The following is a 15,766-nucleotide window of genomic DNA, read 5'->3' as shown; positions in this document are numbered from 1 at the left end:
TGCAAATAAGCGAAAAGCAGAATTTTAGTCTTGTCAACTGTCTCTGATTATTTTTTAAGACCATATTATAAGAAGCGAAAGTGTATGATACGGTGTGCATTTTATTTGATGTCTGATTGTAATTATTTCTCCACAAAATGCGTACTGGCAGAGTGGAGTATTTTTTTGTTTCTACATCTTTGATTTAGTAAACTCATTGACATTAATGCCATGCCGGGCGTGTTTTCTAACTAACAAACGCGTGGTAGATAACACTACATTCGTGATAATAAGTATGTTGTTGTTTATTTTTTGTTAGTCTCACAAATAAAACGACAGGTACACTCATATATTAAGCAATAAGCTTATGATGTGGGTCGACATCATAAATCTGGCTTTTTGCTACTAGTATAATTTCTTAGCGCCAACCTAGTAATGTTCAATCTGTGCATGCCATTAGCGATAGTTTTAACCAACTTTTAATTCCTGAGGATTAAGTAAAATACAATAAGTTCACAACATTTCATGACATTAGCTATAACAGTGCGGAAGATATGCAAAGAGTATTGTGTCCAAAGGCGACATTTCTCGTCTGTGTGATTTTGCGCAGTGAATGAGTGGTAAGCACTTCTTTCAAGACAGATGCAAACACTCCCGCAAGCATTGAAGTACGACACCTTGCTTTTTTTAAGCTTAAGTTAAATAAAATCCCTTCTAGTTTTAGAAATAATCTCGCCCTAAAACATAAATGACATACCTGCATATGTACAACATCAATAGAATACAGTTTCACGAGTTTTTTAAATTCTTACATTGGTTTTTAAAGTGAACAAAAATTAAAATACATGTTTAAGAGTTTGAAAACAGTACAAGAGGTTAATATAATATTTATTTATATATGGCATAGCTTGATAAACTTGTTTTTGATTAAAACAAATTACATTTTATTGCTTTGCTCAATTACATATTGTTATATAAAGAATTTAAATGTTTTGTTGCACGATAATATGCAGACATATATTACCCATGTTATCTTAAACAAACATCAAATAAGCTTTTGTCCATAAATAAGGTAGCACCTATTATCATATTATTTATTTCACAGTTAAACTTAATTATATCTGAAAAAGGTAAAATAATAACGAACTGATTTGTTTTCTTTGTTTTATTACATTCACACATTTTTAATTGAAAACTATGGCTTAATACACCGATACGCGGTACCACCAGGCTACTACATAAAGACTTCAAAACGTAAATAGTTATCTAACTTTTAACGTGGGAACCAGACTGCGCGTTGCTACCGTTTTGAAATGTGACCGTATTGACTCATATGTAAATTCTGCTTCCGGTAAAAACTGTGTGATAAACAACACGATAGGTTTGATAAATGGTATGACTTTTGCTTTCATCCAAGTAATAAACATTCTGCTTAATGCAAAAACGTTACCAAACGATGTTGCACAAGTTCGCTTCTATATGTTTAATGTTGATTACGATAAAATTATATTTGTAAAAGTTTTCGGACACTAAATTTTCGGACACCTTTTTTTGAGCCAAAATAGGTTTTTTTCCAGCCATTTTGGGAAAGGACTCTGGTCAAATTAGGATTTTTTAAATCGATACAATGTCAATTTTTGGAAACAAAAATCATATAAAATATATTGATATACTTTGTTAGATGTTTATGAAATAAAATTGAGATATAATAATTAATCATGATTATTTCTTAATTATTTTTTTAATTGGGAATTGTTTCATGGCCTTTTTTACATAGCAAAAAAAAACTGCATTTTTTGTTTTTTTCGTGACTTAATTTTTGGACATAGAGATCGCGGTGGTGTAGTGGATGACTGAGGAGTCCGCCTAGCGATCGGGAGTTTGTGGGTTCGAACCCCACTCTGGGTGCGTTCTCATTAACTCCTCCATAGACACCTAGTACTGGTTCTTCCCAGGAAACGGACTCGATAATGTCCCTCTGCCTATAATGCTCGAAAGAGCAGTTGGCAGTATACAAAGATAGAAAGATAGATAGATAGATTTTGTCCATAATTAACGACTATAAATTTTCAGACAGTATCATACGATTCCCTTATTCCAAGCGCCTCCTGATATTAGCAACGCTGATAAAAGCTGATTCCTTATCAGTTCAATGGGAGAAAAGCGGAAGAAAACAAAACCACTCTTTATACTAAATGATCAATAAAACCATTATTTAAATATATAAAGCAAAACAATAATAAGTTATTAAAAGAAATTTTTTTATCTTTCTATGCATATAAATTTCATTTCATTATCTTTTAAGGATGTTAAGTATGTATGCTGTAAATTGAACAAATTCTGGGCAGAAATATCCCCATAGCTTAATGCAGATTTTTGGACTACTTGCATAAACATGTGTTTGTTAACAATTCAAATGCGGATATTTTACACATCATGAATGTTTATGAGTTTGACATCATCTTGTTCACAAATGAATGGACTTTACTACAATGCTTTCAAAATTGACATAGGACCACCCTACGCTAAAAAAAATAGTACCCGACTTTGACGTTGATTTAAATTACTTCTGATTGACCGAACACAATTTTGAACATAGTTATAAAAGCAAGAAAGTCTAACTTAAATGTTGATACCAAAATTATTTTCCACATATGAGAATTCGGTACCCTTATCAGCTTTTTTTTTGTTATTTGGGCCAGCTCAAATTCGGAAAAAAAACAATCGGCAAATGTTCACGGCGATGAATGGGGCATTGTGTGCACACCGGTCTTACTGACCTGTGTCCTAACGCGAAAGGAATTTTGGGTAGCACTTCTTTTACGAGTGAAAGGTGAAAGAGAAAGTAGGTCAGGTAATTGTGCTTCTGATAATCGCTATCAGTTTTAATAGAGATTCAAAATCACATTTAAACATAATAAAATAACATTTCTTTAAACAAAATTCCATTTTAAACACACAAAAACGATTTTTCTTTCAGTATTAACATTTTCATTCCTACACAGAACTACTTTGGCGGAAGCATAATTCCCCAAACCAGGGGAGTGTGATGCGTGTTAGTATAAAGGTGACAATTACGTAGTGACGTCACCATCTATGTATAGAATGTGAATGACGAGATATTTAGTATTCGTTTATAAACTGTCTGAAACGGAAGTAAACAACCGTAACCGATATGTGTTAACTGCTGTCTCGATCATTGGTCGTTTCGATATAATTGTCCAATCGCTAAGCGGGTAACATGAGTGTACAACTTTGATTAAAGGTCACGTACTGACAATGTCAACATGTCTAAAAAAGAAAAAGAAACGACTTTTTCTTTTGCGTTTCGAGTAAGAACAATAGTTCCCTGTTGACGTTTTTTTGTTCCTGTTTTGTTAACGTTTATCATTTACTGGCACCTCCGGATGAATGCACTTTCCTGTTACATTTCGGTTTTATTTTCGACAAATTTCGTTGATGTTTGGCTCCGATCATGCCGATGTTTGGTTTCCCTGCGCAGTTTTGAACCTCTGAACAGTAAGTGGATTTATTTATAACCACATTTACAGGAGGGTGAGTCTTTCATTAGGATAAATAAAACTCTCGAGCCTCAAACTCTCCTGTATATTTTCATGATTAAGGTCAGAGTTGGTCTAGGCACAATGCCTAAAATGCTAAATAATATTGAATTGGCACTGCAATGTTTAGCTAGGTCCAAATTTGTATTGGAAAAAATTGGCCAAAAGAAGCTTCCTCAGCAACATATTTAAATCCTAAGATTGCCTCAGCTGGGGCAACCTATGCACGATTTTTTTGGAAAATCTGCATTGCCAAACTGCCAAATTTTTCTTAAAATTGCTATTCTAGGAGAACCTATGTCCAAATTTTATGACAAAATTGTAATGTCATCCATGATCTTGCACAGTGTCTTCTATATTAAATGGGCCATTTATACTCTTCTTTAAAAAAAAAAGTTCAAAAGTCAAATTTAATCTGAATTGAAGTTCAAAAGTAAAATTCAATCTAAAAAAACATGCTAAATTTCCATATTGATTTTTTTACTATTTAAGTTCTGAAGCCAAGCAGCCTATCAAGTCAGCAGTCAAGCTGTGGCTAGACAAATAGAAGAGGCGGAAGATTTCCCCGAAGCAGCCAAGGGCCTCAGCATCAGCACCAGTTCTAACTGTGTTTGGACCCCAGCATCCACAAGTGTAACTTACACCTATGGATGCTGGGGTCCAAACTGATGTTACTGAGGGGAATAATGAGCTGAGCCCGATTAAGACAGCTGTCGATATAGCCATACAAAAAGGCAACCTGGCATCAAAGGAATATGACCCAGAATCAGATAGCGAATCATCGGATGATGATTTTTGTGGCAACTAGATTAGAATCACATCAAACTCTGTTTTATTTTGGAAAATTAATTATTAAAAGTCGAACTGGTGTTACATGTTTTAATGTTTTTTATACATGTATATCTGTTTTTATCAAAATCTTGATAATTGCAGAGTTGATGTAAACTGAGGACTTTTTTCTTTGCCATTTGCATAAATATCCTCTATTTTAACTGAGAAAAATTATGTGCCCAAAATCGCTCAGAAGCCACGATTTGGCACCTTTATTTCAAAAATTTTCCAAGGGAGTATGCCCCCGAACCCGATATCAATCGATATCAATCGATAGCAATGTTCGCTTTTTTACACGAAAAACACACGTTATATAACCAAGCAAGTTGAAATTCTACCCATGAACAGTCATACAACCATTTCACTCCCTCCCCATATACATGAGGCAGCCACATTAGAAGTTTTCAAAACCCTTACTCCTGTGGCTGTCATTTTCCCCCTTATCCTATTGTAGACACTTACAATGTAAAGAATTCTGAATTAACACCCAACTGAGCACCTTTGTACAGTTTTTTCACCCCTTCACTGATATGCCTCCCTCAATTTAAAAGGAGTGCTGTATCGGAAGAAGAAGACTACATAACTGTAAAATCATGACAACTGGTACCCTGGATGTGTTGTAAAAAAAGAAGGCAATGAAATGAAAGTGAATTTCATGACAGCATGTAGACAAATGGGAGTGTTTGTTTTGCCAGGGCGAGTAGATATCCAAAGTGTAAAATTTGAATTAACTAGTATTCGAGACTTTGGGATGATTTCTGATTGTTTAAAGAGTGGAACTGGAAGATAATGGCCGGCTGTTTTCCAAACATGAGAAATATCAAGCATCATACAAACTGTACAAAAAGAGCCTACTTTGAGATATTGTTTGTAGTTTAAATGTATTGAAATGTTTTATTGAATTTTCCCTTTTGTACGCACTTGACATTATTGCAGTTTGTTTGTTGAATGTGGTATTGACTTATTTAAGTTATTTAAGATTTTTATACTTTAAAGGGGCCTTTTTCACAGATTTTGGCATATTTTGAAGTTTGTCATTAAATGCTTTATATTGATAAATGTAAACATTGGATCTTAAAACCACACACCTTGAAATGCACTACATGGCATAGTAAATTTAAGTATAAATAAGAAACATATTTAATCTATGCCAATTTGAATATATCTGGTGGTTACATGGTAAAAATCCATCTCTTTTGCGCTTTAAAACTTAAAAATAATCGCGTTTGTCGAAATGGACGTATACGTCTATAAATCCTACTTTCGGTTTTAAATGCGGTACCGTTTGAAAAATAATAAATTTCTTGCTAACTAGGCTATAAATTTAATTGTATCTATCTCAGTTAGAATATATCTGGTGGTTACAAGGTAGATATCCGTCTTTTTTGCGCTTAAACTTAAAAATAATCGCGTTAGTCGAAATGTATGTATAAGTATAGAAATCCTACTTTCGGTTTTAAAATTAAATTATTTTTTTTATTTATTTGCTAACTAGGCTATAGATTTAATGACAATTTTGCAAACTTTCAAATTGCATCTATATGTATTGATTAACATGTACTTCATTTTAAGGTGTGTGGCTTTAAAAGCTCCAGTAAAAAATCAAGAATAAAATTTTAAAAAGGAAAAAAAAAATAACCAGTGCCAGGGCTCGAACCAATGACCCCCGGAGTCCTGGAGTAAGTCTGAAGTAAAAATGCATTAGCCCTCTCGGCTATTCCGACGGGTATATATATAAGCAATCTTTGTAGTTTCGTAAATTTAAACGACAACAACAGAACTCTCCAAATTATTCAATCGTTTTGCGTTGCAATGCTTTATAATTTTTAAGTTTTCAAATCGTCAAAAGATACATATAATGGCTATATTGGACTATGGTAAATGTTCAGTAATACAGTTTCCTCACAAATATCATAACTAAAACGAAAATTTGCGAATCTGAAACAACTTTTTTTAATTTTGTCAATTTACCAAACCGTGAAAAGATCCCTTTAAAAGAATATGTTGTGGTATTATGCTCTTCGACAAAAAAATAAAAAATAATTTGCACTCAAAACATTTAAGATTTCCATGGTTTGAAATGTTTGTCGGGGTTGCTAGTTTAACACCCCTAGGAAAGATAACTGATATTAAATCATTATTACTTCCCCTTTTAACACAGTGACACCTGTTTATAGCTCTTCCTAGTCCAGGAGAAAAAGTTTTAAAACAAATACATAACATGTTTTCAAATTTTGTATGGGATGGACCAGCAATAATTAAACAAACTATTGCTATTAAAGCATATGATGATGGAGGAGTTGTGATGACTGATATATCTGAAAATGACATGGTTAAGGAAAAACATTTCTAGTAATGGAAAATGTTTGTGATATTCTATGTTTGATGTGAAGAAAAATTTCAATTTAGAAAAAAATTACATAGAAAAAGTTGTTTTTGGAGAAATGTCCTTACATGTTACACTGAGTACATGTATATTAAGAAACAAAACTTCAGTAAGTGTGAAGATATCCTTTATATGCCTTTATTTTATAACCACAATTTTAATTATTAGAAAATATCATGGGTGTTAAAATTAACTTCCTATTTTATGAAGGATTAATCAGAACTGTGAAGGCTTTTATCAGATTATCAGAACTTATATGTATTAAAAAGTCTAATATACCATGTGAATTTATATCATTCTACTTAAATAGCATAGTATTTGGGTATAATCAAAACAAACTTGTTTATAAATGTTTTAGCTATAATACAGATGTACCCACTTGCCATTCAAAATGGAATACACTTTTTAATAACGTTGAATGGACACAAGTGCATGCACTTGTTTTTATAAGCGAGGCTGTTTTCGGAGAAAACCCGAGGTATTGTCATAGCCTGTTCGTCGTCTGCCGTCATCCGTCCGCCGGAGTCGTGCTAAAACCTTTATTTTGGCTCTAAAATCAAAGTGCTTCCGCCTACAACTTTAAAACTTGATATGTAGATGCACCTTGATGAGTTCTACACACCTCACCCATTTTGGGTCACGAGGTCAAAGGAATAGGTCACTGTGACCTCTTAAAAAAAGAATTCTGACAAGCTTTTGCAGCCGAGCGTGGCACCCGTTATGCAGTGCTCTTGTTGATTAAGTTACAGGCCTTGGACTTAGGACTTTTCTTTATAATAACACTTGTTTCTGACTTTTTCTTAAACGCTTTCATATACTGACCATATTTTTGGTGTGCAGGTCTAACTACATGACCCGTCACCCAGTTCAAGTTTTGTACTGATTCATCAATTTGTTGACGAAATTACGGGCCTTGGAAAGTTTGTTTTGTTTTCTTTCTTATTAAAACATTTTAATTGTTTTGTACAAAGAAGCAACAATAATGTTTGAACCCATATGTATGCTTATGCCCGCCCTTCGAAAAATGTGTTGTAAAGCAGTCACTGCTTTTTATTTTATTTCCTGAGATTAAGAACATGTCAAAATCTAACAAGAATATACGAGTAAAAAATTACATAGCTAATGCTGGCATTTTTTTTTTCTTGATGAACTTAAACAATCAATCTCTTTCTTGTTTTCGCTAGAGTTTGTTTGTTAATGAAAATCTCAAAGATGTTGCATGGGATGCATGTTTTAATTAAAAGATAATTATTATCAGAATATTCTGTATTACATGTTATCACAATTCTTCGTCTTAAACACTATTGCAGAGAATGACCAGCACCCTAGAAAAAGACAAACCTGAGTACAGTCCTAAAGAGAGCAACCTAGCTAGCTGAATGAACATGGAACCTCTAGATAATAACCATTTTCTCTGTAAGCCCTAGAACCAAACACCCAGTACCTTGCACTAGAAAGTCTCACTAAGACCAACAAAAATAATAATCATTTAAGCTCCCTGAGCACTTAGTTTTCAAGTTGAGCTTTAGTGGTAAGTTCGATGTTATGTTCAGTGCACAGTCAACATTTGGCTTGTTCACTCTACAGGCAACATTTAAATCAATATGGATGAAACATATTCAGTATATATATTTTTTTGAACATATTGAAACCAAGTTACATGTAGAACCAGGTTCAAAACTAGGTTAAAAGGTAGGTAAAAAACTAGCCTTATTGGCCACATCCTAGAAAATATTTGTCACTAGTCTATAAGGTACATTTTGAGTCAGTCAGTCTTGATAAACCTTGGTTAAAATGCTAAACTTTGCAATGTTTGGCCAAATTTGAATTTATATTTGGTTGAGTTCAAACACGATCAACAGGTCAAAATTTGCAAACCTTGTTACCATATGAAACCTTGTTTATGATTCAATCTTACTATGGTCAGAATGTTTATAACAATATCTAGGACAAGTACGACTATGGGTTAAGTGCAGTAAAAACAAACCGCGGTCAAATTTCAGAAAAAACTTGTAACCATATGACAAGTCTTGGTCAAAATGTTCATTTTGACAATATCTAGTTAGAATGGAGGTCAGGTGTTGTCAAAAATAAGGTCCCTGGGTAAAATCTGAGAAACAAAGTAATAACACTTCAAATGCATCATTTGTTTTTTTTTTTTTTTAATAAACTTGTTTTTAAATGTTTTTCATAACCATATCTAGACCAAGATTATAACTTTGTCACATGAAGTAACAAACTTAGTCACTATCTCAGATGGTTGACCTATTTAAACAACTGTAACTCACACTCAGGTGAATGCTTAAAGTCATCATGTCTCCCTATATATTTGCTTTTCTGTCAGATTATGCGTTGCACATAAGTCAGAAAGTATTAGAACTTGTGTTGAAACCATATGAACCTTATTATGTGATATTTATTTCTAAATAAGCAGTTTTATAATATTCCAAATGAATATAAGTGGGTTCTTCAAATCTGATGTTCCAGTAACTGATATTAGTCTTTGACTTGGTTTGAGTATTGCATTGTGTTTATTTTTCTCTTGTAGACTGTGGAGAATGCAACAAGGAGCCAGAAGTGCACTGCCCTGCCCATGGACCCTATAACTACATACAGGACAAAGAGGTGAAGCTTTGTTCATCTTTAAAACATAAACCACGTGTTCTAGAGAAAAATAAGGGGAAAACAAACATATTTGTATGGGCATACAATACAGTAACTTGAAAAGTGTATTACTGGTAATAAATGTAAGAAATTTTCATTGTAATAATATGTGCCAATAAATTTAAGACATGCCTTTGATATGTCCTTTTTATTCTAATACAAAAGTGTGTTTCAAGTACATTCTTGTGCATTGTGTATACCTAATTATGAACTGCAGGTGCCAGAAGGGGACCCTCTTAAAGCTGAGCATACCTTGCCAGATTGCCTTACAATCAAAACATCCAAATTAGCTGGAGCTGGTCTTGGAGTGTTTTTTAAGGAGGGACTGCAATCCAAAATCATGTTCGGACCGTATGGGGGCGCTATCATCAATGGCAACCACAAGTCAGGATATTGCTGGAAGGTTCGGGTAAAGTGATGCTTAGCTTGATGCATTGATACTAATTTTGGTTTGAAATTCAAGGGTTATTCAATAAAGTCTAAATGTTTGAAAATAAACAGCTGCATTTTCAACAAATACATTGTCTATCTAGCAATCTATAAAGGGGATTTAATGTTTTTTATGCCACTACATAAAGGGCGGTATTAAGCATGGTACTTTTCCGTCTGTCCCTCAGCATGTTTGTTCACCCCAATGCTTGTAATTTCAAATACTATTTAACTATTTGGTGGATGTCGTGCAAACTGTAAAATGACTTTAATGTGTACATGTAGATGATTAAAAAAAAGGGGATTGACCTCTAGGAGTATTTGCAGGATTATGGTCCTTTGTCTTTTTTTAAATCCTGACACGTGTGATTTCAATTCCTATCTACATATTTGGTGAATCTTTTTCAAACTTTCAAAGATGATTGACCTTAATGCATAGATGAGTGAAACAAAACATTTGAATAGGAACTTTGGCTGCATCAAGTTTTAGCAAAAATTTGGCATTTGTCTGTTTTACCACTATGCAATATATAGTTTTATGTTTTCACCTAATCTTTAGCTACTTGGTTGAGCTAGTTTTCACAGTAGATTTATCTTTATTTTCTGGAGATAATTGTTATGAAAGGATTTTTGTGTGTGACACGTTTTGGCAGAGTTAGGGCCCTTTGTCTGGTTTTCAACTTTATAATATACATGTATAGTCCCAAACTTAAGTTTTTAAAGCCTCTAAGTTATTTGCAGATTTTGCTCAGACTTTAAGAGCTAATTGTCCTTAGTGTGTAGATGATTTTTAAAAGAGTAATTTCAACTGCAACAGTTTTAGCTGAATTATTGCCCTTTTTACTGCTTTCCAGCTGTAAAATTAATTATTGATTTGTCCGCGTCAAAACATATGGGTTTTTTGTTCATTAGTATCTGTCACACATTTCTAGTTTATATACCTATTATTTGTTCTATTTAATCAAGCTGGCATGTATAGATTTCACACATCGTTTGAAACTGATTCAGTCATTGTTATTCCTTACCGGTGAAACCGGAGGGGACTTATGGGACTTATGGTTTGCGCTCCGTCTGTCAGACTCTCCATCACACTTTTCTGGATCCTGCGATAACTTTAAAAGTTCTTTATATTTTTTCATGAAACTTGAAACATGGATACTAAGATGGCAATATGGAGATTATGCACATCATTTCATTTTGTTCCTACAAAAGAATTATGGTTGCTATGGTAACAAATATATTTAAAAAATACTGACAATGGTGGCGTTTCACAGGTAGGGGACAATATTGCTTGGCAATCTCTTGTTTAAAATTAGTATGCAATTCAAGGATGTAGTTACATACGTTTTGTTTGTGCTAATAGCTATAGAAAATATTTGTGATCATTGCCCCTGTTTAGTTTAAAAATGCATTCTTTGGTTATTCTAGTCTATCAATGGAATGTTGCTTTTTATAATAAGTATAGAAGTATCATTTTTTCTTGTGTATCAATCTTGTTTAATTGTTTGTTTGTGATGGTAAGATTCTATGCAATTCAAACCTTAAAGGATGGCAAAGAGGGCACAGCGACCTCTAACTGGATGAGATACGTGAACTGTGCAATGAAGGAGGCAGATACGAACCTTGTAGCATTGCAGAACAAAGGAGGCATCTATTACTGCACATTGAAGCCAGTTTCACCAGGTATATAGACATGTTGTATGGCTAAAGATATGATAATGCCATGTAGTTCTGTCTGATAAGAACAGTCTACTCTAGCCTTGGCAATATGGGTTCATTACCCTGTACCAGCTCATATGAGTTTGCTTGATTGTCAGGAAAGGTGTGTTTTCTTTCTGAGTACTCTGATTTTTCCCACAGCACAAGGCAACACCAATATACATGTATAATACCTTAGAGTTTTAAATAAATAATTGGACATTGATACTAAATTAAAACTTCTTCCAAAGTCAGAGTGTTTTCTGAGACACACTATAGACCCTTGCCAACTGCAGCCTTGGGCCTACAAAGACATATACATTTACAGGTCAATTTATGCACAATACTTAATGTCAGGTAGATCCCAATAATAGAAAAAAAAAACTTCACATTATGTCTTATTCGGTATGAGGCCATGTCGCAGCAATTGTGAACACATGTTAAACATATCGAGAAAAAACATAAATTACCAACACTGTTAACTAGACTTAAAACCTGTCTCAGTCTTTGAATAAAAACTTGAATATGTTTATATAATAAAGAAATTGAGAATAAATGTTAATTTAATGAAATAAAATCGACACATATACACACTTTTCGAAAATAAATGTTGCGTTATGGTCACATTTGTGACAAAGATTTTCTTTTAAAAAGTTTCACATTTGCACATGTTTGAAACTTGTTTATTTCTATCGCTACCGGCGAGGAACTGCTGGTCTGGTATGGAGTCGAATTCTCCAGAGAACTTGTTCTTATCAGAGACAAAAACTCACAGAAACACACGAAGATATATAAAGGAAAGAAACAATACAAGTGTGAGGTGTGTGGCTTATTATGCAAACATAGTAGTATCTTGAAGATACACATGAGGATTCATTCAGGAGAGAGACCGTACATGTGTGAGAAATGTGGTTTTGCATGTAACAAGAGTAGTACCTTAAAGACACATATGAGGACACATTCAGGAGAGAGACTCTTCAAGTGTGAGGTGTGTGGTCATGCATGTAACAAAAGTGGTAACTTGAAGAACCACATGAGGATGCATACAGGAGAAAGACCGTACATTTGTGAAGTGTGTGGTAAAACATATAAACTGAGGGATAACTTGAAAACACACATTATGAAACACACAGGAGAAAGACCGTACAAGTGTGAGATCTGTGACTATTCATGTACACGTAGTTGTGACTTGAAGACCCACATGAAGAAACACACAGGAGAGAGACTGTACAAGTGAGAGGTGTGTGGCTATTTGTGTAAACATAGTGGTCACTTGAAGACACACATGAAGAAACACACAGGAGAGGGACTGTACAAGTGAGAGGTGTGTGGCTATTCGTGTAAACATAGTGGTCACTTGAAGACACACATGAAGAAACACACAGGAGAGGGACTGTACAAGTGAGAGGTGTGTGGCTATTCGTGTAAACATAGTGGTCACTTGAAGATACACATGAAGAATAATACAGGAGAGAGACTGCACAAGTGAGAGGTGTGTGGCTATTCGTGTGAACATAGTGGTCACTTGAAGACACACATGAAGAAACATACAGGAGAGAGACTGCACAAGTGAGAGGTGTGTGGCTATTCATGTAAACATAGTGGTCACTTAAAGACACACATGAAGAAAGACACAGGGGAGAGACTGCACAAGTGAGAGGTGTGTGGCTATTCGTGTAAGCATAGTGGTCACTTGGAGACACACATGAAGAAGCATACAGGAGAGAGACTGCACAAGTGAGAGGTGTGTGGTAAAGCATATAAAGAGAGTGGTCACTTGAAGGCACACATGAAGATACATACAGGAGAGACCATACAAGGGTGAGGTGTGTGGTTATGTATGTAACCAAAGTGGTGATTTGAAGACACACATGAGGATACATATAGGAGACTGACTTAAACAAGTGTGAGGTGTGTGGTTATCCATGTAACCAGATTGGACCCTCGAAAACGTGAAGTAGCACATGAGGATATATATGAATGTAAGGGAAGAAATAGCTAAAACATGAACATTTAAGAAATCTCTGACACCACAAGTATTGGGGCTTTAATATTTGGTGTGTAACATTATCTAGTGATCCTCTTCTAAATTGTTTAACCCTTTGCATGCTGGGAAATTTGTTGTCTGCTTAAATGACGTCTGCTGAATTTTTAAAATTAGCATTATGTTCATTTTTTTTAAAGAATAATATCAGAATAGCAAACAGTTTGGATCCTGATGAGACGCCACTGTTTGCAAAAGCCTTCAAAATTCGGTTCCAGCACTTAAAGAGTTGGGTCAAACCCCTGGGGTGTAAAATAGTCACACATCATGTATCACAGGATTAATATAGACTTGTATAGTAAAATGACTAAACAAACTTTTCTAAAAAGACAAGGCCCAGAAGTGTAAGGTGTATTATATGACAAGTAAAATTGTATTGTAATGTGTTACTCCACCAAGGTTATTAAAGTCATGTCCCTTAGGTAAAACGTTGCTGTGTACTAAAGCTTTTTTGTTTCTATTATATGTATATTGGGAAAACTTCAAAAATCGTCCTTTCTGAAACTATAAGGCCAAGATGTTTTGTGTTTGGCATGTAACATCAAAATGACATATATGAACTGCACCAACTTTGTTTAAAACATGCCATTGGGGTCTAAACTGGTCCGTCTCGGTTGTTACCTGTTTCCCATATATGTATATAGTTTATTCCCAAATATGTATATAGTTAAAACTCAAATATTTGAAACACCAATGTACAGAGGTTTGGTATTAAGCATGATATATGGTCATCTTTCAAGTTTGTTCAAATGGTGCCAACAATTCAAAATTGGTCACACCGTGTGGTTACTTGTTTTTTAATACAGTATAATAGTGAAAACTTTTAAAATCTTCTCCTCTAAAACTTCAAGGGATGGGGATTCGGTAAATGACCAGTAACATCATTTTGTGGTCATCTACCAAGTTTGTAAATATCATGCCCATGTGATTGAAATTGGCTAGTGTTGAACTTGTTTGAATGATGTATCTCTGACGAGATTGAAAGTGCTTGTAGTCGGTTCTTGTTTCTTTATATGGCTATAGTGAACACTGTAGGATAGTATGAATATAACGTTAACTCAAATAGTGTGAATCAATGGTTTATATAAGTGACCATCCTAGGATTGCACATGGAGTTGCATATATGCAACATTTTTTTCATCAATTATCATATGCATATTTTGAATTTGTATATGGTTTCAAAAATTAAAAGTTGTGTACTGGGAATTTTCATCATGAAATTATATTCTTAGTAGGATAGGTATTCGATATTCCAACAATATTCATTTAATATGATGGTGATTGTAAATTGTCTTTATATTCAGTTCTCATTAGCATTTTCATCATACTTTCTATGCTTTCACAACGTCCAAAAAGGGCCATGTTGTTGTTATTTTGTCTTGGTTATCTCTATAAAATAAATAGGATGATAAAAAGTGCACACAAATCTCGACCCGTGCGTTATGACACACTCTTTATAAATTTGAATGGCGTGTGTTACTTTCAAACTTGCGATTAATTTTGCAAAAAATGAGTTGCGCCTTAAATTATGCAATAGCGAACAACGTCAGTGCCTTCAGCGCTTTGATTAAATAAGTATACCCCCAGATATTTAATGGAAGAAACGACCTCTAGTGTTTCGCCATACAGAAAGATATTGATGTTTGTGTTATCTGTTCCTTTTTCGAAAATTAACACTTTTGTTTTAGCTGTATTATTTTTAATTTCGATGCATTACCAGTATACATTACAAATTGTATCGTTAGTTTACATGTTAATTTGTTAGTATATAATAAGATTTCTTTTAACAATTAATTATAATAGAGGTAAATAAAATCCATGCATTCCCTTATACAGTCACAATCATATAGTGCACACATACAGACATATACACAAATGCCATGTTTTTATACAAAAAAAAGAGAAAAATGTTAAGACTTTTCAGAAAATTATAACCTTCAATCAAACGTTTGGACTTTAGACAATTATAAACATTAATCAAACGACCATGGTATTAAATATTTAAGCAAACAACACAATGAAAAATAAGATTATTCTATTGATCTGCACTAAGTTTAACAATTAACCAGTTTAATAGTTCCTTTTCTTGATATTTTGTATAAGATTGAATTTCCCATGCTTCGCAAATATAATTGTTCAGCCCCCTTATTGAAAGAAATAGACCCTTTCTCTTGC

The 15,766-nt window shown here is 33.9% G+C and overlaps 1 protein-coding gene and 1 long non-coding RNA gene across 2 annotated transcripts; both read left to right on the top strand.

Moving 5' to 3' along the window:
• Positions 1-1,323: 1,323 nt before the first annotated feature.
• LOC127857419 (zinc finger protein 430-like) lies at positions 1,324-12,784 on the top strand. Its single transcript, XM_052393814.1, has 6 exons — positions 1,324-1,372; positions 8,067-8,172; positions 9,305-9,381; positions 9,638-9,829; positions 11,397-11,532; positions 12,513-12,784. The coding sequence occupies exons 2-6, from the start codon at positions 8,136-8,138 to the stop codon at positions 12,782-12,784; spliced, it is 714 nt and encodes a 237-aa protein (XP_052249774.1). The 5' UTR covers positions 1,324-1,372; positions 8,067-8,135.
• A 14-nt stretch (positions 12,785-12,798) lies between these two features.
• On the top strand, positions 12,799-15,142 carry LOC127858883 (uncharacterized). Its single transcript, XR_008039169.1, has 3 exons — positions 12,799-12,955; positions 13,040-13,123; positions 13,292-15,142. It is a non-coding gene; the product is annotated as an uncharacterized LOC127858883 (long non-coding RNA).
• The last annotated feature ends 624 nt before the right edge of the window (positions 15,143-15,766 follow it).

The sequence above is a fragment of the Dreissena polymorpha genome, chromosome 14 (genome assembly GCF_020536995.1).
Source record: "Dreissena polymorpha isolate Duluth1 chromosome 14, UMN_Dpol_1.0, whole genome shotgun sequence".
NCBI lineage: Eukaryota > Metazoa > Mollusca > Bivalvia > Myida > Dreissenidae > Dreissena > Dreissena polymorpha.
The sequence above is the reverse complement of the archived record's forward strand: the minus strand, read 5'-3'. Positions and strand labels throughout refer to the sequence as shown.